The following is a 17,690-nucleotide window of genomic DNA, read 5'->3' on the forward strand; positions in this document are numbered from 1 at the left end:
AATGTGAAGTCCACGGCTGCAAGTTATGGGGAGAGCTTCAGGTCGAGGGGTACGTGTACCGACGCCAAACTTGGGCGAAGGCAACAACCACTTTCGATCAGATCCTACTGCGCTGCGTGGCTGCCTGCGCCGAGGCTCTTGCACATCGACATTCCCTCACTTCGGGAAGGGAGTAACCGTCTCATCCTAGTCCCATCGCAACTCGCTACGTTTCCATCTTGATTGCCAAGCCCAAAAGGCGCCCATCGTAAATTGGCGTACACATTGAGAAGAAGGAGCAACACGGGAAGGAGTAAGTAGGACACATGAAGAAGTCCCTATCGTCGAAGACACTACCGTCCGTTTCGCCGGGAAAGACACCATCACATCGCAGCAAGGGAGAGAAGGAAGACGATACCTGGTCACGTCTACACGCCTCCACCCCCAACGTCAAACTCGCGCGTCGCGTCAGCCAGTCCGTGTTGGATGACACACCGCACTATCGTTACGATTACTTTCGAGACGATGACAGCCTGAGCGACGAAGACGACGAAGACAGCGTGAGCGAGAGCGACGACGCCGATGACGCAGTGGTCTGCGAAGTGGTGAGCGACGACGAAGGCGGCCACCACCAGCACCACCAGGCACAGAGCCCTCCTGACGCCGCTGCCGCGCCGGAGGAGGCCACGACGACCCCTGGCGGCCTGGCTGACGAGCTCAAGGCCATCGGCGACAGGCCCAGGTTCACGATCGGCAAGCGGACGGTCAGCGGCCTGCTGGACAACAAGCGAGTGCTCGGCCAGCAGCGCACCAAAGCTGTGGCGGCCGCCGCCCCGACCGCGACGGGCTCGGGTGCTGCTGCGACGGAGGCTGACGCGGGCGAGGCCAAGGCTGCGGACGAGGGCAGCAGCAGCGGTGCTCACCAGCCCCAGGCCGAGGAGCAGGAAGACAGCGACGACGACGAGGAGAGTGCGACCGAGCACACCGAAGACACCAACGAGACCGACGACGTACGCCACCCGTGCCCTGTTGGCAATCATTGCCGGCTGCTGATCTTGTTCTCTCGCTTCGTGTGTCGTGTCGTGTCGTCGTGTGTCGTTGTGTGTCGTGTGGCTCCTTCTAGGTGAACACAGAGGACTACGAACCCGACCTCTCGGACGACGATAAGGAGCTCCATCACAACTTCAGCGACGGATGCCTCACCGCTGGCGATGACCTCGCCCACGCGGGCGTCAACTACTCGCTGCGGGCTCGCCGCGGCGTGGTGCTCGACACGCCGGAGGGGATCGTTGGGGTGGGCTACGGGTTGGGCGAAGGCGTCAAGAGCAGCAAGAACGGCGGTGGCGGTGGCGGTTCGCCCCTGGGCGGGTCCAAGGCCCTCAAGCTGCTCGGGATCCAGGAAAGGAGCGACGCGGCCATGGACCGCTTCAACAGCGCAACGCCCCTGGGCCCACTGGACGTGATCGACGGTGCGTACGCCAAGGCACCCATTTTATTTCTTCTTTTTCGCAGCTGTGTGTAGTGGTGTGTGTCGTGTCGTTGGCCGTGTCGTGTCGTGTCGTGGGCGGTGTGTCGTGTGCGCTGACCTTTCTTCTTTTGCTTCCTCGGCAGGCGGCAAAAAGAAGCTTGCGACCAGGCGCGGCTCGAAGATCAAGCTGCCGAGCAGGGGTTCGGCCGAAAAGGTCAAGATTCGCAGCCGGTCCAAGAATACGCCCACACTCTCGTAACGCGACCCTCTCTCCAGCCCGCCCGGGCGCCCTCTCTTCGCGCGTCTCTCTCGTCGTCTCACCCCAACCTTTTGGGTCCCTCTCGCGCCGTGATGGTGGTCCTCCCCACAGGTCCCGCTCGCAGTCGGACACTACGCTGGACGTCATCGAGCGCGGCGAGGTCGCCTCTCGGCTTGGGAAGTCCTCGCCCAAGGTCCCCAAAGTACGGGTGACACCCGCGCTCGTCCTGGTTCGTGTGATGGTCTTTACCGACCCGTCGCGTTTCTCTTCCCCTCCTCCCCCATCACAGCAACGCAGTTCGATCAAGCACATGCGTGCTTCGATCAAGTCACAATTTTCCGATTCGGTACCGCCTGGCCCAGAGGTGGTGCCGGCCAGGAAGGTGGTGGGCACGATCGACGAACTCATCGCTCTTCTGTTCGACGCCCAGCACTGCGAGTCAGGTACTGGTGGGTTTGTTTTTTTGCCAATATTTGTGGAATGCACACGCATTCTTGTGCTCACCCGGCACCATCAGACAAGGACTACGAGTCGGACTTCCTCTACCTCTACAGATTCTTCATCAAGCCCAAGACGCTCCTCAAGAAGTTCATCGAGCTGTACCGCAAGAAGGAGGCCCTGCCGGACAAGGCCAGCGCCGAGCGCATCGCCGAAGGCGAGAACGAGCGATACCGCACCAAGAAAAGGTGCGGCCACCCCATCGTGTGTCGTGTCGTGTCGTGTCGTGTCTCCATGATACGCCCCGACACGAATCAGGTCGCAATGTTCACGCAAAGATTGTTGTGTGAATGGTCCTCACCCCAGGATAATCGAGCTCATCCAAAGTTGGACGAAATTGGGCTTCGACGACCTGAACGAAGACGCCAACTTCATGCAGAAGCTCACCTTCTTCATCAACAACGTCCTCACGCCCAACGTAAGCCCCCCTCCCACCACATTCCCATTCCCCCCCACCCTTGTCCCCATGTATTTGCGGAATGTGATGTCGACAACACGCTCTTCACAGGAGAGGACGGAATCCAACATCAACATCGAGCTCACCCAGCTCATCGAACGTAAGAACGCTGTCTACAAGAAACAGGTCGGTCCCAACCTCCTTCGGAGTGTCCCCCCCGCTCCGCTCACCACGTGCCATGGCCGTGGTTGCTGACCGGCTGGCCGGGCCAAAACAGAAAGAGGAAGAGGAGCTGGCCAAGGCGCGCTTCATCCCCCTGAAGCCGGACCAGTGCCACCGCGTGCGGAAAATCGCCCGACGTCTCAACTTCCTCGAGCAGCGCACCAAAGAGGCACCTCTCGCTCCAATTCCCCGTGGTCGAACCATCGCGTGCGAAGCTCACTCTTGCTCATGTCGCTGTGTGCGTGCGTGGGTGCGCAGGTGGTGGAGGAGATGACGTTCATCGAGCGGAGCCTGTTCGTGGCCATCCAGCCGTGGGAGTTCCTGGCCGTCCTCTGGAACTCGTCCCCGCCCACGCCCGAAGAGATGAAGCGCCAGGTACTGCTCATCACCACCCGCTTTTGTAACCCGCGCGCGGTCGTGGTGTGTCGTGTGTCGTGTGTGTGGTGGCAATGTGGGACTGACTTTTCGTTCGACATATCTGAATTGTAACAAACAACAACAAAAGCAAAACTACAACATGTGGGAGGAGCACAAGACGCGACTGGAGAACTGGGTGGCGTCGGAGATCCTCACGCGACCAGACCTCACGGAACGCACGCTGACCCTCAAGAAGTTCATCGACATCGCGCGCGTACGACCTGTCTCCCCCCCCCCACACCCAATCTCTCATCTCCCTCATCACATCACCGTTTGCACTGGCCCAGTTTGTGCTCGTGCCTGACACGGCTCCGGCTTTTTTTCCCTCATCAGTTCGCCTATAAGAACGGCAACTTGAACTGTGTCCACACGATCGTCACGGCGCTCAGTTCCCCCGCTCTCAAGCGCCTCGCCAAGACCTGGAGCGTACGCTATTTGTTCACGACACACACACGCACGCACACGCACACACACCACACACTCACACCACACGGCGACACGACGGCACACACGGCGCGCGCCGTCGCATTCACTCACGCGGCGATATGATTTCGTGGATCAGAATCTGCCGAGCAAGTCAGTGGCGTCGTTTGATAAGCTGGTCGCCCGAGTGCTCTCCGGGGAGCAGACCGACTACCAGGCCTACACGTCCCTCCTCAAGGAGGGCCGCACCCTCTCCTTCCTTCTACCCTCCCTCAGTACCCCCCCCCAATCCATAATCTCCCGCCCGCCACGACACACGCAACACGCACGACACGACACACACGGCACACACGACACACACGACACACGACACGCACATGCTGACCGAACGCCACGCGCAGGTGTGTTCGCGCGAGAGATCTCGCGACTGAAGGAGGCGAAGAAGGAGGACGAGAGCGGGGACAAGGCCAAGACCGTGGTGGACTTTACCATGCTCCGGCGGGCCACCGTGGTCATGCAGGAAATCCAAGGCTACCAGCAGCGCGGCTCGCCCGCGCTCACGTCGCGCCCCATCCTCAACAAATTTTTGCGCCAACAGCACCGATCCCTGCCAGGTACACCGCACACACGACACAACACACGCATACCGCACACACACGACACGCGCACTAATCTCTGTCTTCCTTCGCACACAGATAATGTTATATACTACTTTTCACTCCACTGCGAATCGGAAGAGGACGGCACGTCCAAGGTTTGACGCGCAAACCCTTCTTTGAGTTTTTTTTGACCGGCGTGAGAGGCGGCTTGACTGACGCTGGCGTCATCTGTGTCCCCCCACACCCCCAACCCAACGCCCCATTGCAGGAAATCCAAATCGACAGCCTCGACCCGGGTCTCGTCTACGCCATCAACGCCGGACGATTTTTCGTCAAGTCCGGCTCGCCCACCGCGCTCGCGGCCAAGGTCCTCGACAAGTGGCTCAGCTCGCTGGGTACTCACCTTACCCGCCTCCGTCCTGTTCATTCGTTGCTCGTCAACCAATCAATGATTATTAACCAACTGACCAACCACGACATCGCGATAACCGTTTGTAACAATTGCAATTGCATTGCAACACACCAGATCCGGACTTCCGAGACGCGGTGATCCTGTGCCGAGCGTACTGGCTCCCGTCGGTCGATCTCTTCAACAAGCTCACCGAATGGTACGTCGCCGCCGGCGTTCTATTCGAGGAATGTGCGAGCTTTACATTCCACAGATGAATGCTAACAAGAAGCCCTGGGGGGGGGTAAACGATCTCTACTGCAGTTATCCCAAAGAGGCGCCGACGGACATGTGGGGCGACTACAAGGAGGCGGAGGTGCACCTGCCCGACATTCAGGAGCGGCTGCGCACCGTGGACGCCATACGATTTTGGATGGAGGTGGAGATGCACGAACTCGCCAACGACGACAAATTCAAGCGCCAGCTCACCGAGTACCACCACGCGCCGCCCGCTCACTCACCCTCCTCCCCGCCACCGTTCAGGCACTCACGATCGCTCCTTTCCCTCTTCTTCTTTTCCTTCCTCCTCTTCTTCTTCTTCTTCACCAACAGATTCGTGGACAACACGTACTTCATTAACTCCAACGAGGCCTCCTTCTTCCTGCACCTCAAGCAAACGTTCAATCCCGTCCGGGTACGACCACACGCTCCGCCACACACGCACACACGCACACACGCACGCACACGCACACACGCACACGCACACTCCTTCGTTGGCTAATCAGCCCCGCTTCTTTGTTTGTTTTTTGTGCTTTTGTGGTGGTCGATGAGGGTCTCCAGCCGCCAGTTCCCTCGTCCGTCGCGCCGGTGGTGTCCGGGGTGAGCGAGGAGGCGGTGACAGTCGAATACCCGATCGAGGAGAAGCTCATGGCCAAGACCTGTACGCCCTCCCTGCACTGTGCCGCCCTCTCGACTCATTCATCGAATTCCTTTCTCATGCCTGAATGAATGAACTAATGACACACAACACACACACACACAACACACAACACACAACACACAACAGTCCCGCGAGAGCTGGCCGAGTGCTTGACCATCATCGACCAGGTCATGCTCAAGGCCATCCCGCCCAAGGAGCTCGTCCGCAAGGTTCTCCTCCTTCATCGCTCTCAACCCACCACCACCACCACCACCACCACCACCACCACCACCACCACCACCACCACCACCACCACCACCACCACCACCACCACCACACCGGAACGCTCACATCTCTCTCTCTCTCTCTCTGATCATCGCGTGTGACCACAGGCCTACACCAAACCGGAGAAGTCGCCCAACATGGCGGGCATGGTGAACCACTTCAACTCGATCTCCAACTGGGCAGCGAGCTTGATCGTGCTCGAAACCAACCAACAGAGACGAGCGCAGCTCCTGGTCCAATTCATCCTCGCCGCATGGGTGCGCTCCCCCCCCCAACCATCTCCCCGGACATCGTCGCACACGCACGCTCGCACGCGTTCCTCATTGCTTTGGTGGCTTTGCGCATTTTAACAGGAGTGTCGATTGATCCACAACTTCAACGGCTCCTACGCCATCGTTGCCGCTCTCAACAACGCCGCCATCTCTCGCCTCAAGCAAACCTGGGCGGTACACACACAACACACAACACACACAACACACAACACACACCACACAACCGCACGCGCACGCGGCAGGCTGTGAACTGACACGAGCTGGGCGACAGTTGGTGCCGGCGCGTGCGCTGGGGCGGTGGAAGGAGCTCGAGTTCCTGTTCGACTTCCCCGGCGCGTTCAGGAACTACCGGGAGGCCATCGCCAAGACCAAGCCGCCGGTCATCCCCTTCCTGGCCAACTATTCCAAGAATCTCTTCGGTATCGAGGAGAACAACCTCGTCTACATCGCCGGTACCTCCATGCGCCCCTCGCCTCCTGACAACTTCATCATCGGTCGATCGTTGAGTCTCACGACACACGACACACGACACACGACACACGACACACGACACACGACACACGACACACGACACACGACACACGACACACGACACACGACACACGACACACGACACACGACACACGACACACGACACACGACACACGACACACGACACACGACACGACACACGACACACGGCACGACACGGCACGCATGTAGATGGGGTGGTGAACTTTGAGCGGTTCGTGATGCTGGTGTCGCAGATACGCGATCTGCAGACCTATCAACAGTACAGCTATAACTTCACCGTGGATCCCGCACTCTACGACTATCTCGTCGAGGGCAAGAACAAGTACGTCGCCGCACGCACGCACGAACGCACGCACGGCAGTACACTGATGATGGGTTTTCGTGTTCTTTCATCATCATCATCATCACCACAGGATTATTTTGTCGGAGGACGATTGCTACGAGCACTCGCAGGACCGCGAGGGCAGACAGGCCGCCTGCAACAGCGACGGCGACATGTCGCCGGTCCTATCGAGCAGCACCTCCTCCTCCTCCTCTTCCGGCTCGTCCTCCCTCTCCTCCCGCTCCATGTCCTCGCCCGCCCTCCGCACCAACGTCGGCGCCGCCTCGCCGCCGCCCTCCTCCTCCGGCGCCGGCGGGCCGTCGTCCGCTCCCGCGCACCTCTCCGCGCTCGCCTCCGTCTCATCGTCGTCATCGCCGCCGTCGCCGTCGTCGCCGCTCGACTCGAGCCCGCCGTCGCCGTCGTCGCCGCTCACGCGGTCGAGCACTGTCTCGGTGGCCACGCGGTCGTCGAGCCTGTCGTCGTCGCCCAGCCGGTCGAGCGTGGGCCTGGCGTCGTCGCCCCTCTTTGGGCGGTCCGCGCTCAAGCTGGGCCGAAGCTCGAGCTCGCTGAGCGTCAACGGCGGCGCCGGCGACGAGGCCGACCAGTCGGCGGTCAAGCGGAACAATCCGATCTTTGGTGCGCGGCTGCCCTCGTCGCCTTCGCCGACCGGCAGCCCGTCGCCGCTCAAGAAGTCCGCCGGCTAGTGAAGCTTCCCCGACCTACCAGCCGCTCGCGATGCACGGCCGCACACGCAAGCAATAAAAAGAAAAATAATAAAAAATTAAATAAACTGACCAATGGTGTGCGAGACGATCGGGCGATCTTTATCAGAATAATGGGCAGAAAAGTTAGAGGAAAAAGACTGCTATCGGGACTACGTAAGAGGTGCAACTGCGGAGTGTTGCACTAAACCCTCAATACACCACTACACACCACGCACCGTGCCCACATGCAACGCTGCCACACACACGCCTGCCTGCTGGCCGCCGCGCTGGCCGTGGCCCTGTTGCTGCTGGGCCTCGAAACCACCACCGCTCAAGGAGTGTCAACGTCCCCCTCTCCCTCCCCCTCTTATTCTCCGCTCGCCGCCTCCTCTTCTCCCTCGCCTTCGCCCTCGTTCGGGGCCTCGCCTTCGCCGTCGGCCTCGCCCTCCTTGGGAACCTCGCCTTCGCCCTCCTCATCGTCGTCAGTGTCGACACCTTCGCCGTCGGCTTCGGCTTCGGCCTCGCCCGCCGAAGAGTCGCCATCGCCGTCGCCGTCGGCCTCGCAGGTGTCGCCGTCGCCATCGCCCTCGCAGGTGTCGCCGTCGCCGTCGGCTTCGCCCTCGCCCTCCTCCGTTTCGCCCTCGCCCTCGCCCTCGCAGGTGTCGCCCTCCCCATCGGCCTCCGCCTCGCCTTCCTCCGTTTCGCCCTCGCCCTCTCCCTCCGCCGTTTCGCCCTCCGCCTCGCCCTCGCCCGGCACCGTCAAGTTCCGCACCGCCTTCTGCAAGAACGGCTGCGCCAACGTCGACGGCGTGGCCTCGTGCGTCGGCGGCGTGACCACCACGGTCGAGACCCACACCTGCTACGTCGGCCGCGGCACCGACGGCCAGGCCAACTTCACCCGCTACGAGGTGGTCGTGCCCGACCCGGAGACCAAGCCCGACCAGTTCGCGGTTGGCTTCTACACCAACGATTCGTGTAGCGCCGCGACCCTGGTGGCCCTGAGCGACTCGTGCCCGGTCGGCCGGTGCTGCGCGTCGCTGTTCTTCGTGGACCAGACCCAGGTGGGCGGCTTCTTGGTGACGCGCCCGGCGTCGCCTTCGCCCGCCCCGCACAAGAAGGACGACGACGACGACGGGTTCCCGACCTACGGCATCGTGCTGATCGTTATCGCGGCGGTCATCGTTGCCCTGGCGGTCGTGGGCGGCGGCGGCTGGCTCTACGTGAAGCGGAAGCGGTCGACCTACGAATACATCCCCTCCTCCAATCTTGCCGTCTAGGCATCTGGCACACAGGTGTACACGCAGATGTTGTTGTTGTTGTTTTCATTTTTCAAACCAGCTCCACTTTACAAACATTCACGCGCATGCACGACACATGTGTGTGGCGTTGTCCTCCGCTGTCTTTCGTTTGTGGGTGTTTTCGTTCGACGTGCTTTCAAGTCTCTACACCCACCTTTCTGCGCGACTGGTACTCCTTTGGGTGCACTCCCGCGGTTAGCCTGGTGTTGGTCTCCGTCACCCCCCTCTTCAGGTGCGTGAGGCCACCCGGGTCCGCGGACACGAAAAAGCTCAAACTATCGGGTGTCTCGAGCTACTCGCAGGCTGGCAGATAGAAGTGTGTACTAACCTATTATTTTATCCACTTGCCGACTTCTGTTGACCATGAAGCTAGTAGAGCACACCATCCCCCTCCTCCTTCTGCTCGTCCTCTTCTACTGCGCCCTGTTCGCCCGGGCCAACCAACGTACGCACCCGACCCCGTGAGGCCCCCCTGCTTTGTTGATGACACTGAACCCTCTTGGGATGCTCCAGATATTGCTCCGCTGAACGTGGCCCACAATGCCTCGCATCACATCGACGGCGAGTACCTGGCCCTCCTTCAGTCTGACATTCCTCTGCCCCACTGTACCCCCCCCCGCTCTGCCCCGATTCGTTTAGTTCCTATTATCGTGTTTGACTGTCACATGTGATTGGTACCAGTCGAAATGCACGTGGCCGCCTTGCGGTCGGCCCTCGTCGCTGATGGCAGCGAATTGAAGCGCAGTTATGCCATCGGCGACAGCTTCCGCGCGCTCCACCTCAAGCTATCGCCCGCGTACCCCCCTCCCCACCACTCAGTGCTCAATCATCCTCAACAAGCTCATCCCACACCAACTCAGCTCGCTCCAAAAAGTGCGGGAGCACCCCTTGGTGGTCCTGGTCGAGGAGAATCAGGTGGTCCACTCCCTCCAATCGCCCGAGGAGTGCAAAGAACAAGAAGACGTCGTCTGGGTACAGCAACTGCTGCCATGGCATCGAGTCCGGCATGTTGCGATTGTGACACATGTGTGGCGTTGTTCAGAACTTGGCCCGCATCGACACGCACGACATCAACCAAGTGGACGACGACTACAACTACAGATACACGGGACAGGGAGTGGACGCGTATGTCCTTGACAGGCACGTGCCTCTTCCAAAAAAGCGACTTGTGTCTCTTTAGGAAACTGACCTAAATTGGTAATTAATAGTGGTGTGCTGATCACTCACGTGGAATTCCAAGGCCGCGCTGAGTGGGGCGCCAACTTCGTGGGCGATGGCATCGACACCGACTGCTTCGGTCATGGCACACACGTGGCCGGCATTCTCGGGGGCCGTGTCTACGGCGTCGCCAAGCATGTCCACATCATCGCTGTGCGGGACCGCCCCACTGAGCTGGAATGCGGCCTTCAGTGTTATGACCATCACACTTCATTGCGTGGTGTGATTGCAGGTCAAGGTGCTCGGGTGCGGTGGAACGGGCAGCTGGGATGGCGTGATCTCGGGCATCGACTGGAGTGTGAACCGAGCCCTGCAGAAGTGCCGTCCCTCCGTCGTCAACATGTCTCTCGGCGGCAACCGCTTGGCCACCGTCAACGCCGCCGTTGCTGGTGCGTAATGTTCCTTTTTATCTTAATTACATCTTTTCTAATTATGTCAGTTACCGTGTTTCACAGCTGGTGTTGAGGCTGGAGTGACGTTCGTGGTGGCCGCCGGCAACGAGAACGCCGACGCCTGCACGGTGAGTCCGGCGAGCGAGCGCAAGGCGATCACCGTGGCCGCCTCCACGATCGCCGCCACCGAGGCCGGCAGCCCCAAGGACCGTCGCGCCAGCTTCAGCAACTTTGGCAAGTGCGTGGACATCTTCGCGCCGGGCGAGCTGATCAAGTCGGCCTGGATCGACGTGCCGGGCCTGCCGCCCAACGTGGTCTACAACACCGTCTCCGGCACCTCGATGGCGAGCCCACACGTGGCCGGCGCCGCTGCGATCCTATTGGACGAGTTCCCTCGCTACTCGCCGGCCCAGGTGGAGAAGGCGCTCAACCGGGAGGCGACCAAGGGCGTGATTGACCTGGCCTGCCCACCGGATACAGACACGGCCTGTCCATGTACGCCCAACAAGCTGCTCTACACCAACTGCTGATCGGCGCCAATCGTGAGTGACCATCAGAAGAAAACAATGATTGTGATGGAGGAGGACCAACTTGGGCCACATCAAAAACACCATAAACACCTTTGGCCACAAGACCAGCCATGCTACCAAACCTCCCCCAGACCACGCATGTCCGGACACAAACACCTTTTGGGGTCCTTTTGACCGTTCATTTCTTAGTTTCATTTCTTTTTTTCCCGTTTGCGCCTAAGCGGAACCGCGGAAAGGGGAGCTGTCATTCTTTTTCTCCACCCGACACGTCACCGACGCTGCACGTAGGCACTCGAGAACGCAGGTAAAGGCCAGGCTTGCAAGCTTTCAAGAACCAACCCCAACATCGAAGACTACCGCATCAGGCCACACATTAACTACGAAATGAGCAGCACCAACGACTATTACCCTACTCACTCCATCCTGCAGGACGCCTCAGCTGCCACCACCTCTCAGCCTCTCGTGCAGTGCGCCGCCTGCGGCAAGGTCCGCCTCCTCATCATACCCCCTACTGACTGTTGTGGTGGTGGTGGTTGATGCTAACACCATGAACCGCGACACCGCCATGTAGGAGCCCAAGGACGTGGTCGAGTCGCCGTGCTGCGGTGACGTGTGGTGCTGGCAGTGCGCCGTCGAGCGCCCGGCCCTCGACGCCCACTGCCCGTGCGGGCGCGAGCTGGCCCTCGAGGACTTCCGCCCGGCCAAGGCCATCCAGGCACTACTCAAGCGGGCCGCCACCTCTGGTGGTGTGGTCTGGCCCAGGCCCTACGCCGAGATCGCCCACGACGACCTCTTGCCGTGCCCGGAGAGCTGCGGGGCCGTGGTGCGGGCCGACGGGGTGGAGGACCACTTGGCGACGTGCGGCGAGGTGGCCCAGCCGTGCCCCAACGACTGCTACGCGCGCGGGCTCAAGAGGAAGGACGTGGCGGCCCATCTGAGCGACGAGTGCCCGCTCGCCAGCGTGCCCTGCAGGTTCGGCTGCGACGAGACCGTACGTGGGCCGCCAAACCAACCACCTCCACTACCCTCGGCCGTACTTATTCATCTTATGCATCTTTTTTCATCTTCATCTTTTGATATTCTACAGATTCTGAGGAGGGAGATGGAGGACCACATGAAGGATAACGTAGCGCTGCACCTCGAGCAGCTCCACGCCACAGTTGAGGTGCGCTTGGCCTTCCACGATAGACACTACTACTGCTACATCATCGTCATGACATATCATGTTCACAATGTTACAGGCCCAGAAGACCCAGATCGCGCAGCTGGTGAACGAGCGCCAGATGGCCGACCAGGCGCCACCCAAGGGCCGCCGCTGCATGTCGCACTTCGACCAGAGGGTGGTACGACCACCATCTCCATCACCAGCACAATGTTGCTTGTGCTGACTACAACGTTCCTGCCAAATAGAAGGGGGCGATGGTAGTGCTGTACCTGGTGGCTGTGCTGGTGCTGGTGGGCGTCCCGCTGATGGCCAAGCTGGTGGTGGTCGCCGGCGCGATGATAGGCCTGCACTGGGGCTTCAAGCGCTGGGCGGGCAGGCTGCGCATGCCGCGGTCGCCCTTCAACACCGCCGAGACCAATCTCCTCTTCGCCCTGCTCTGCACCGCCATCTTCTTCTCCCTCAGTCCCCTCTACTTCCTCCGCTCACTGTAGCCTGGTTGTCTTTCTCAACCCGCGGCGCCGCACGACCAATGAAAATCAATTTGAAATACAAGTTTCGGTCGAAATTGGGCCTGACTGAGGCACGCGTTGAGAGTTCCAGCACGGATTGCCCGACGGCAAAGTCACGGAGCGCCGTGGTCTTCTCTTGTGGGCGAACGACATGACCCTCAGCTTCACATCAGCGCACTTCAACGAGTGGATCGGCCACGAAGCGCTCGGTGGCGCTTGCCTTGAAAACAGGAGAAGCAGCACCGGTTATCTGCAGGATCTCTGTTGGGTGGAGTTGGCATTTCGTTGCACTCACGAGCTTCTGCCTTGTGAGTTAGTTCTTGGTAAAGCACTTACGCTCTTCCACTCGACATTTGACTTGCGCACTCACTGAGTACCATGACCAGCACATTCAAACCAGCCACAGACATTCGTCTGCGGAGTACCGCCGCTTTTTACACTTCTGAACATTTATTCATTCAATCGATTTCTATTTAACACAAAACACCCAACCCAGAGACGCTCAGGTGCCACTTCCAGGACGTGGCGGAAGCCTACCCATTCCAAGTGAAGCCCTGGGGCTATCGCCCGGCGGTGTGGTGGTGGCTGGGCCACATAGAACGTAACACTGAGATCGACGACGATGGCCGACGCGTGTGCTCTTTGCGGACCCTCATGCGGGCCTTGGACCACCACCAAATGGCTGTGTGCGACTTCATGCGGCTGCATCCGGTACGAGTCCCCACATAGGTCACTTTTGCGGTGCTGCACGGGAACCGATTAATGAGGAGCAACGACAGTTGTCGACAGGCTGGGCGAGACGGCACCCCCACGAAGACCGATTGTTGGCCATGGCCGACTTTATCCTCCACCTTCTGTGGAAGCACTGCGTACGGCCTGGATCGCTTGAAAGCGAGTGTTTGATGAGGATTGTGAGTTGTTTCCTCTGTGTAACACAGAGCACCGTGAGTTCGGCGCCCGCCTCCTTCCCCTTCTTCTCTCTCGTGTGCAAGAAGCGACGCGCGAAGATCTTTACCGGATCAACGTTCACTGGCCTGCAACACGCAGGTGCCACTCGCCCAGCAGTTGTTTGATTTTGATTGGTTGGTGGTCGTTAGTTTGCTAACTGGTGCTGTTGGCTGATGTTGGCTGTTCCGAACCAGACCATATAATCGATTGGGAGATCGAGTGGACTGATGAAGGCATGGCCGGCTACAGCTACTGGCAGAAGCGCCAGTCGGCTCTCGTGGCCATGGAGCCCCTGATGGTGCGCCTCATCGCCGACGATCATCAAATCGTCAAATTGGAAGACGACGAGGATACAGGCGACAACCAGGGTCCACAGCGCCCAACCTTGGTGCCAGCGGCCAGGCCGAGATCCACTCGAACCACATCAGCAGCAACCACGACCTCAACGAGCTCCACCAATGGTACGTTATTAACGCCGTGCGCCAATTCCACTGTAATCTTAACTCATTGGCTCGCAGTGGGAGACCAACCGGCTGCTGCGCGCGTCATACCCCGACGAGGCCGGCCCAGGCCGCCGCACGCGGACGAAGAGCAGCTCGAGGCCAGCGACCCTGAGCCGAAGAGGCGTCGACAGCTCACCACCGCCACGCCATCTCAACCGTCTGATCGGCGCCACCGCGACGAATTCGCGAATCAGCAGCCCCCTCAGCCTGCGCCAGCTCAGTCGCCAGCGCCAGGAGGACCGGTCACCACGACTACGGAGGCTGGACTGAGCTGGGCGGAGGCCAGCGTTGGGCGATGCGAGGCGGTGGAGGGCGAGAGGGAGAAGGCCGAGATGCGGCTGCTGGACGCCAAAGAGCGCAAGATCGCGGCCCACCGGCTGCTCATCCAGGCCCAGGAGGACGTGCGCAAGGCTCGCGCTCACCTGCTCTCTTTGCCCTCTTCCCTGTGACTGCGCCAGTACCTGTGAATAAAAGATATCTTTCCTCCAATAGAGCCTAAGATCACACTCTCGTTACTCTGCAACACATTAAAGTTAATTTACCTTATTTGGTCAGTTTATTTGTAATAAAAGGGAACTAAATTCGATCATTTCGTAAGGAGAGGAGGCCTAACGTCACTTAGTTGGGGACGTAGTCGAAGGAGAAGAGGAAACCCTTGCCGCCCGAGGCGTTGAAATCACTGAAGGTCTCGGTCGTGTTCTCGAAGCGAGTCCTGGTGCTGATGTGCATGGGCGATGACCTGCCGTTGGCGTAGTCCAACTCGAAGAAGACCACGCCTGATCGCCCAGACGTGTGTATGCGAATCAGTCTGATCAAGCACATAAGTCTTATATTGGGACATGTATTGTCAATACCGTTGGTGGCGGTGAGGAAGCTGTAGGTGGCGTGCCACTTGTCGCTGGGCTGGTTGGCATTGGTCGGTCCAATGTGACATACAACGCCTGAAAAAAGTATGAGTAACATATATGTTACATGTCCTTCTGGTGTGGGTGTGCGTACCGCCAACACCAAAGGACGGGGGGAATCGAGTCAGCGCTGATGCGCCCGTCACATCAAAGCCGAGCAGCTTCCACACTCCGTTCCATTCTGGTCTCATCATTATTGTCCGATTATTCGTTAGATGAGTGTTCTTGTGAGAAGAGGAGGTGATGATGATGATGATGTACCCCTGTTGTTGACGATGATGAGGGCCTCGGTGTAGGACTGGTTGGCGCTGCCGTGAACGAACTGCTTCGAGACGTCGGACACGATCGAAGCGTTGGCAGCAGTCATGGCAACGCAGCAGAGGAGCACGGCCGCAAGGGCTGCACCGGCGCGAGCGGTACCGGTCATTGCGGTCAACATTGTAGAGCGCTGGAGGAGTGAGGTACCAAACGAGATGCGACTTTTTATAGCCGCACCTACTCGCGGGATTGCCTCCGGCGAACTTTACGGGGCCTTCGGTGAACCGCACCAGGACTTGGACTGGGAGTGGAAAATCCCTGGTCTGCTGTGTATCTTAATTAATTAACAAAGTTCCAGTTTCGCGATCGGCCACCTCTCTTCTCCCTTTTCTTTGTAATATCTCTCTGCTCGATTCGCAGCGACGCAGACCGCGCCACCAGACCAGCTCGAGAAAAAGATGGATGAGAGCCAACCGATCACGTACGGCGGCGCTGATGTGACGCCAACGCCGAAGAAGGGCTGCTGGCGCTCGCTCCACGACACGGTGGCCCGTCTGCCGGTCAAGCTCACTATGAACTTTCTTACCATAATCTTCGCGCTGTGCATCGTGCCGGTGGTCATCTTCAACCTCCTCACCCTCGACCTCAGCCCGCTGCATTGGATTGTCTCCATCTACCTCCTGTACGCTCTCATCTCCTATTCACCCCACAACGCGATTTTTGTCAAGATTTTCAATTTTATGCCACATTTTCGCTCCATTTTTCATTCTTAATGACAATTTCATTTGTAACTCGTTCACGTAGTGCTTCAGCTTTGCGTCGAAACATTCATTTATCTCAATGACCGTTTTCTATATTGCCACAATATTAAGAGCATTATTCATTCATTTCATTTGATATTTTTTCATATATATTTGCTGACAGCCGTGGGTGGGTGTACTGCAGGGCGGGCGTGTTCATCGTCGTGGGCTCGTGCTTCCCCTTCAACTGGATCCGGGTCAAGGTCCTCCGTTGGTTCCTCTTCCTGGCCACCTACAACGGCCGCGGCGCTCTCCTCTTCATGTACGGCGCCTTACCACCCAAGCCCCTGTCGTGCGGGTCGTGTGTGTCGTGTGTGTCTCACATGTCGGACGACACACACGATCGCGCGGAGCAGGCTGGGCCTGCTGTGCACGGGCATCAGCACGTGGGGCATCGTGGCGGGCGTGGGCAACATGGTGCTCGCCGCCGTGCACGTCATCCTCTGGGTCTTCTTCCACGACATTGTCGGCACCGAGGTCACTCACAGTACGCCCGCCCGCCCTCCCGCTCACCACCACTCGCCCGCCACTCATCAATCTCTGGTTATCAAACGATCGATTGATCGACCAACCACAATCAATCGACGGTAACATGCGTCACTCACTCTTGCCCTCCCTGGCTGTGCCAGTCGAAAGCAAGCTCGGGCGGGTGAGCGTTCAGCGCGGCGGCGGCTACAGCGGCCGATCGGACACCGACGTCGGTACGACAGCCACACGACCGGTACCCCGTGCCATCCGACAACCGCCACTGACGATGCGTGTGCGGTGGTGCATGTGCTTCGTCGACAGAGGGAGGCGGATACGTGCCGCCGCCGACGCCCAGCTTCGGCGCCTCGACCTCCTCGCCCTCTCACGAGTTCCCCGGCGGCAGTGGTCCGACCAACGACCCGACCAATCCCTACGCAGTGGCCGAGGTACCGACCACCCTCGCATTCACCAAGTGTCGTGGATGATGGCGGTGGTGATGATGATGATGGTGATGCTACGCAGGCCTATCAGCCGCCGGAGCTGGACCCGTCGACCAGCTACGCCGTGGCGGCGGTCACGCAGCAGCAGCAACGCAATGCCTACAACCCCTTTTGATGAAAGAGTCAGCGGCGCACACACAAGGAGCCGGGCCAACTCCAAAGGCGCCGTTCATCCCTGTTGTTGTAACAGTTTTGAGAGAGTGGATGAACGCAACACATGACACAACACGCAACACGCGAGCGCGTGCAGGAAATTGTTTGATTCTATTTCTCGGTTGAGAAAAAAAGAAAAGAAGCGGAAAAATAAACGGAGTTGAGGATTTACGCTTGCCATCATCGCGCTCAACGGACTCGCACCACATCACTAGGCAGCATGTCGAACAAGAGGGGCGGAAAGGGTATGCTCGATTCACACTTGATCTCACGCGTGGCGCAACAGCTTTCAATTTTTGAGAATCATCTTCGATGTAGATATCGATCAAAATCGACGCATGCCAACGATGAATTAATTCATTCATCGTTGAAGGGAAT

At 59.1% G+C, this 17,690-nt stretch overlaps 6 protein-coding genes and 1 pseudogene across 6 annotated transcripts; 6 read left to right on the forward strand and 1 right to left on the reverse strand.

Moving 5' to 3' along the window:
• Nucleotides 1-305: 305 nt before the first annotated feature.
• ACA1_321380 (RasGEF domain containing protein) lies at nucleotides 306-7,665 on the forward strand (the record flags this gene model as incomplete). The annotated part of the gene is made up of 26 exons (XM_004356918.1): nucleotides 306-989; nucleotides 1,103-1,448; nucleotides 1,591-1,702; nucleotides 1,818-1,908; nucleotides 1,996-2,149; nucleotides 2,224-2,392; nucleotides 2,511-2,622; nucleotides 2,713-2,811; nucleotides 2,879-2,941; nucleotides 3,082-3,198; nucleotides 3,329-3,454; nucleotides 3,574-3,666; nucleotides 3,803-3,938; nucleotides 4,065-4,277; nucleotides 4,359-4,417; nucleotides 4,531-4,657; nucleotides 4,789-4,870; nucleotides 4,975-5,142; nucleotides 5,263-5,344; nucleotides 5,491-5,590; nucleotides 5,717-5,799; nucleotides 5,962-6,111; nucleotides 6,208-6,300; nucleotides 6,398-6,578; nucleotides 6,829-6,961; nucleotides 7,053-7,665. 26 exons carry the CDS (start codon nucleotides 306-308, stop codon nucleotides 7,663-7,665), a joined length of 4,386 nt encoding a protein of 1,461 aa, XP_004356973.1.
• Nucleotides 7,666-7,910: 245 nt separating this feature from the next.
• On the forward strand, nucleotides 7,911-8,942 carry ACA1_321390 (uncharacterized protein; the record flags this gene model as incomplete). The annotated part of the gene is made up of 2 exons (XM_004356919.1): nucleotides 7,911-8,297; nucleotides 8,325-8,942. The coding sequence occupies 2 exons, from the start codon at nucleotides 7,911-7,913 to the stop codon at nucleotides 8,940-8,942; spliced, it is 1,005 nt and encodes a 334-aa protein (XP_004356974.1).
• Nucleotides 8,943-9,326: 384 nt separating this feature from the next.
• Nucleotides 9,327-11,103, forward strand: ACA1_321400 (encystationmediating serine proteinase; the record flags this gene model as incomplete). The annotated part of the gene is made up of 8 exons (XM_004356920.1): nucleotides 9,327-9,408; nucleotides 9,477-9,569; nucleotides 9,645-9,759; nucleotides 9,824-9,935; nucleotides 10,006-10,088; nucleotides 10,172-10,334; nucleotides 10,414-10,570; nucleotides 10,637-11,103. The coding sequence occupies 8 exons, from the start codon at nucleotides 9,327-9,329 to the stop codon at nucleotides 11,101-11,103; spliced, it is 1,272 nt and encodes a 423-aa protein (XP_004356975.1).
• Nucleotides 11,104-11,487: 384 nt separating this feature from the next.
• Nucleotides 11,488-12,759, forward strand: ACA1_321410 (uncharacterized protein; the record flags this gene model as incomplete). Its single annotated transcript, XM_004356921.1, has 5 exons — nucleotides 11,488-11,589; nucleotides 11,675-11,926; nucleotides 12,206-12,268; nucleotides 12,345-12,446; nucleotides 12,517-12,759. 5 exons carry the CDS (start codon nucleotides 11,488-11,490, stop codon nucleotides 12,757-12,759), a joined length of 762 nt encoding a protein of 253 aa, XP_004356976.1.
• A 1,201-nt stretch (nucleotides 12,760-13,960) lies between these two features.
• Nucleotides 13,961-14,677, forward strand: ACA1_321420 (annotated as a pseudogene).
• A 169-nt stretch (nucleotides 14,678-14,846) lies between these two features.
• ACA1_321430 (uncharacterized protein) lies at nucleotides 14,847-15,572 on the reverse strand (the record flags this gene model as incomplete). The annotated part of the gene is made up of 4 exons (XM_004356922.1): nucleotides 14,847-15,004; nucleotides 15,083-15,169; nucleotides 15,228-15,314; nucleotides 15,395-15,572. 4 exons carry the CDS (start codon nucleotides 15,570-15,572, stop codon nucleotides 14,847-14,849), a joined length of 510 nt encoding a protein of 169 aa, XP_004356977.1.
• A 277-nt stretch (nucleotides 15,573-15,849) lies between these two features.
• On the forward strand, nucleotides 15,850-17,274 carry ACA1_321440 (uncharacterized protein; the record flags this gene model as incomplete). The annotated part of the gene is made up of 6 exons (XM_004356923.1): nucleotides 15,850-16,073; nucleotides 16,337-16,453; nucleotides 16,548-16,678; nucleotides 16,821-16,892; nucleotides 16,981-17,105; nucleotides 17,182-17,274. 6 exons carry the CDS (start codon nucleotides 15,850-15,852, stop codon nucleotides 17,272-17,274), a joined length of 762 nt encoding a protein of 253 aa, XP_004356978.1.
• Nucleotides 17,275-17,690: the final 416 nt, after the last annotated feature.

The sequence above is a fragment of the Acanthamoeba castellanii genome (assembly GCF_000313135.1).
Source record: "Acanthamoeba castellanii str. Neff unplaced genomic scaffold scf7180000084439, whole genome shotgun sequence".
Lineage (NCBI taxonomy): Eukaryota > Discosea > Longamoebia > Acanthamoebidae > Acanthamoeba > Acanthamoeba castellanii.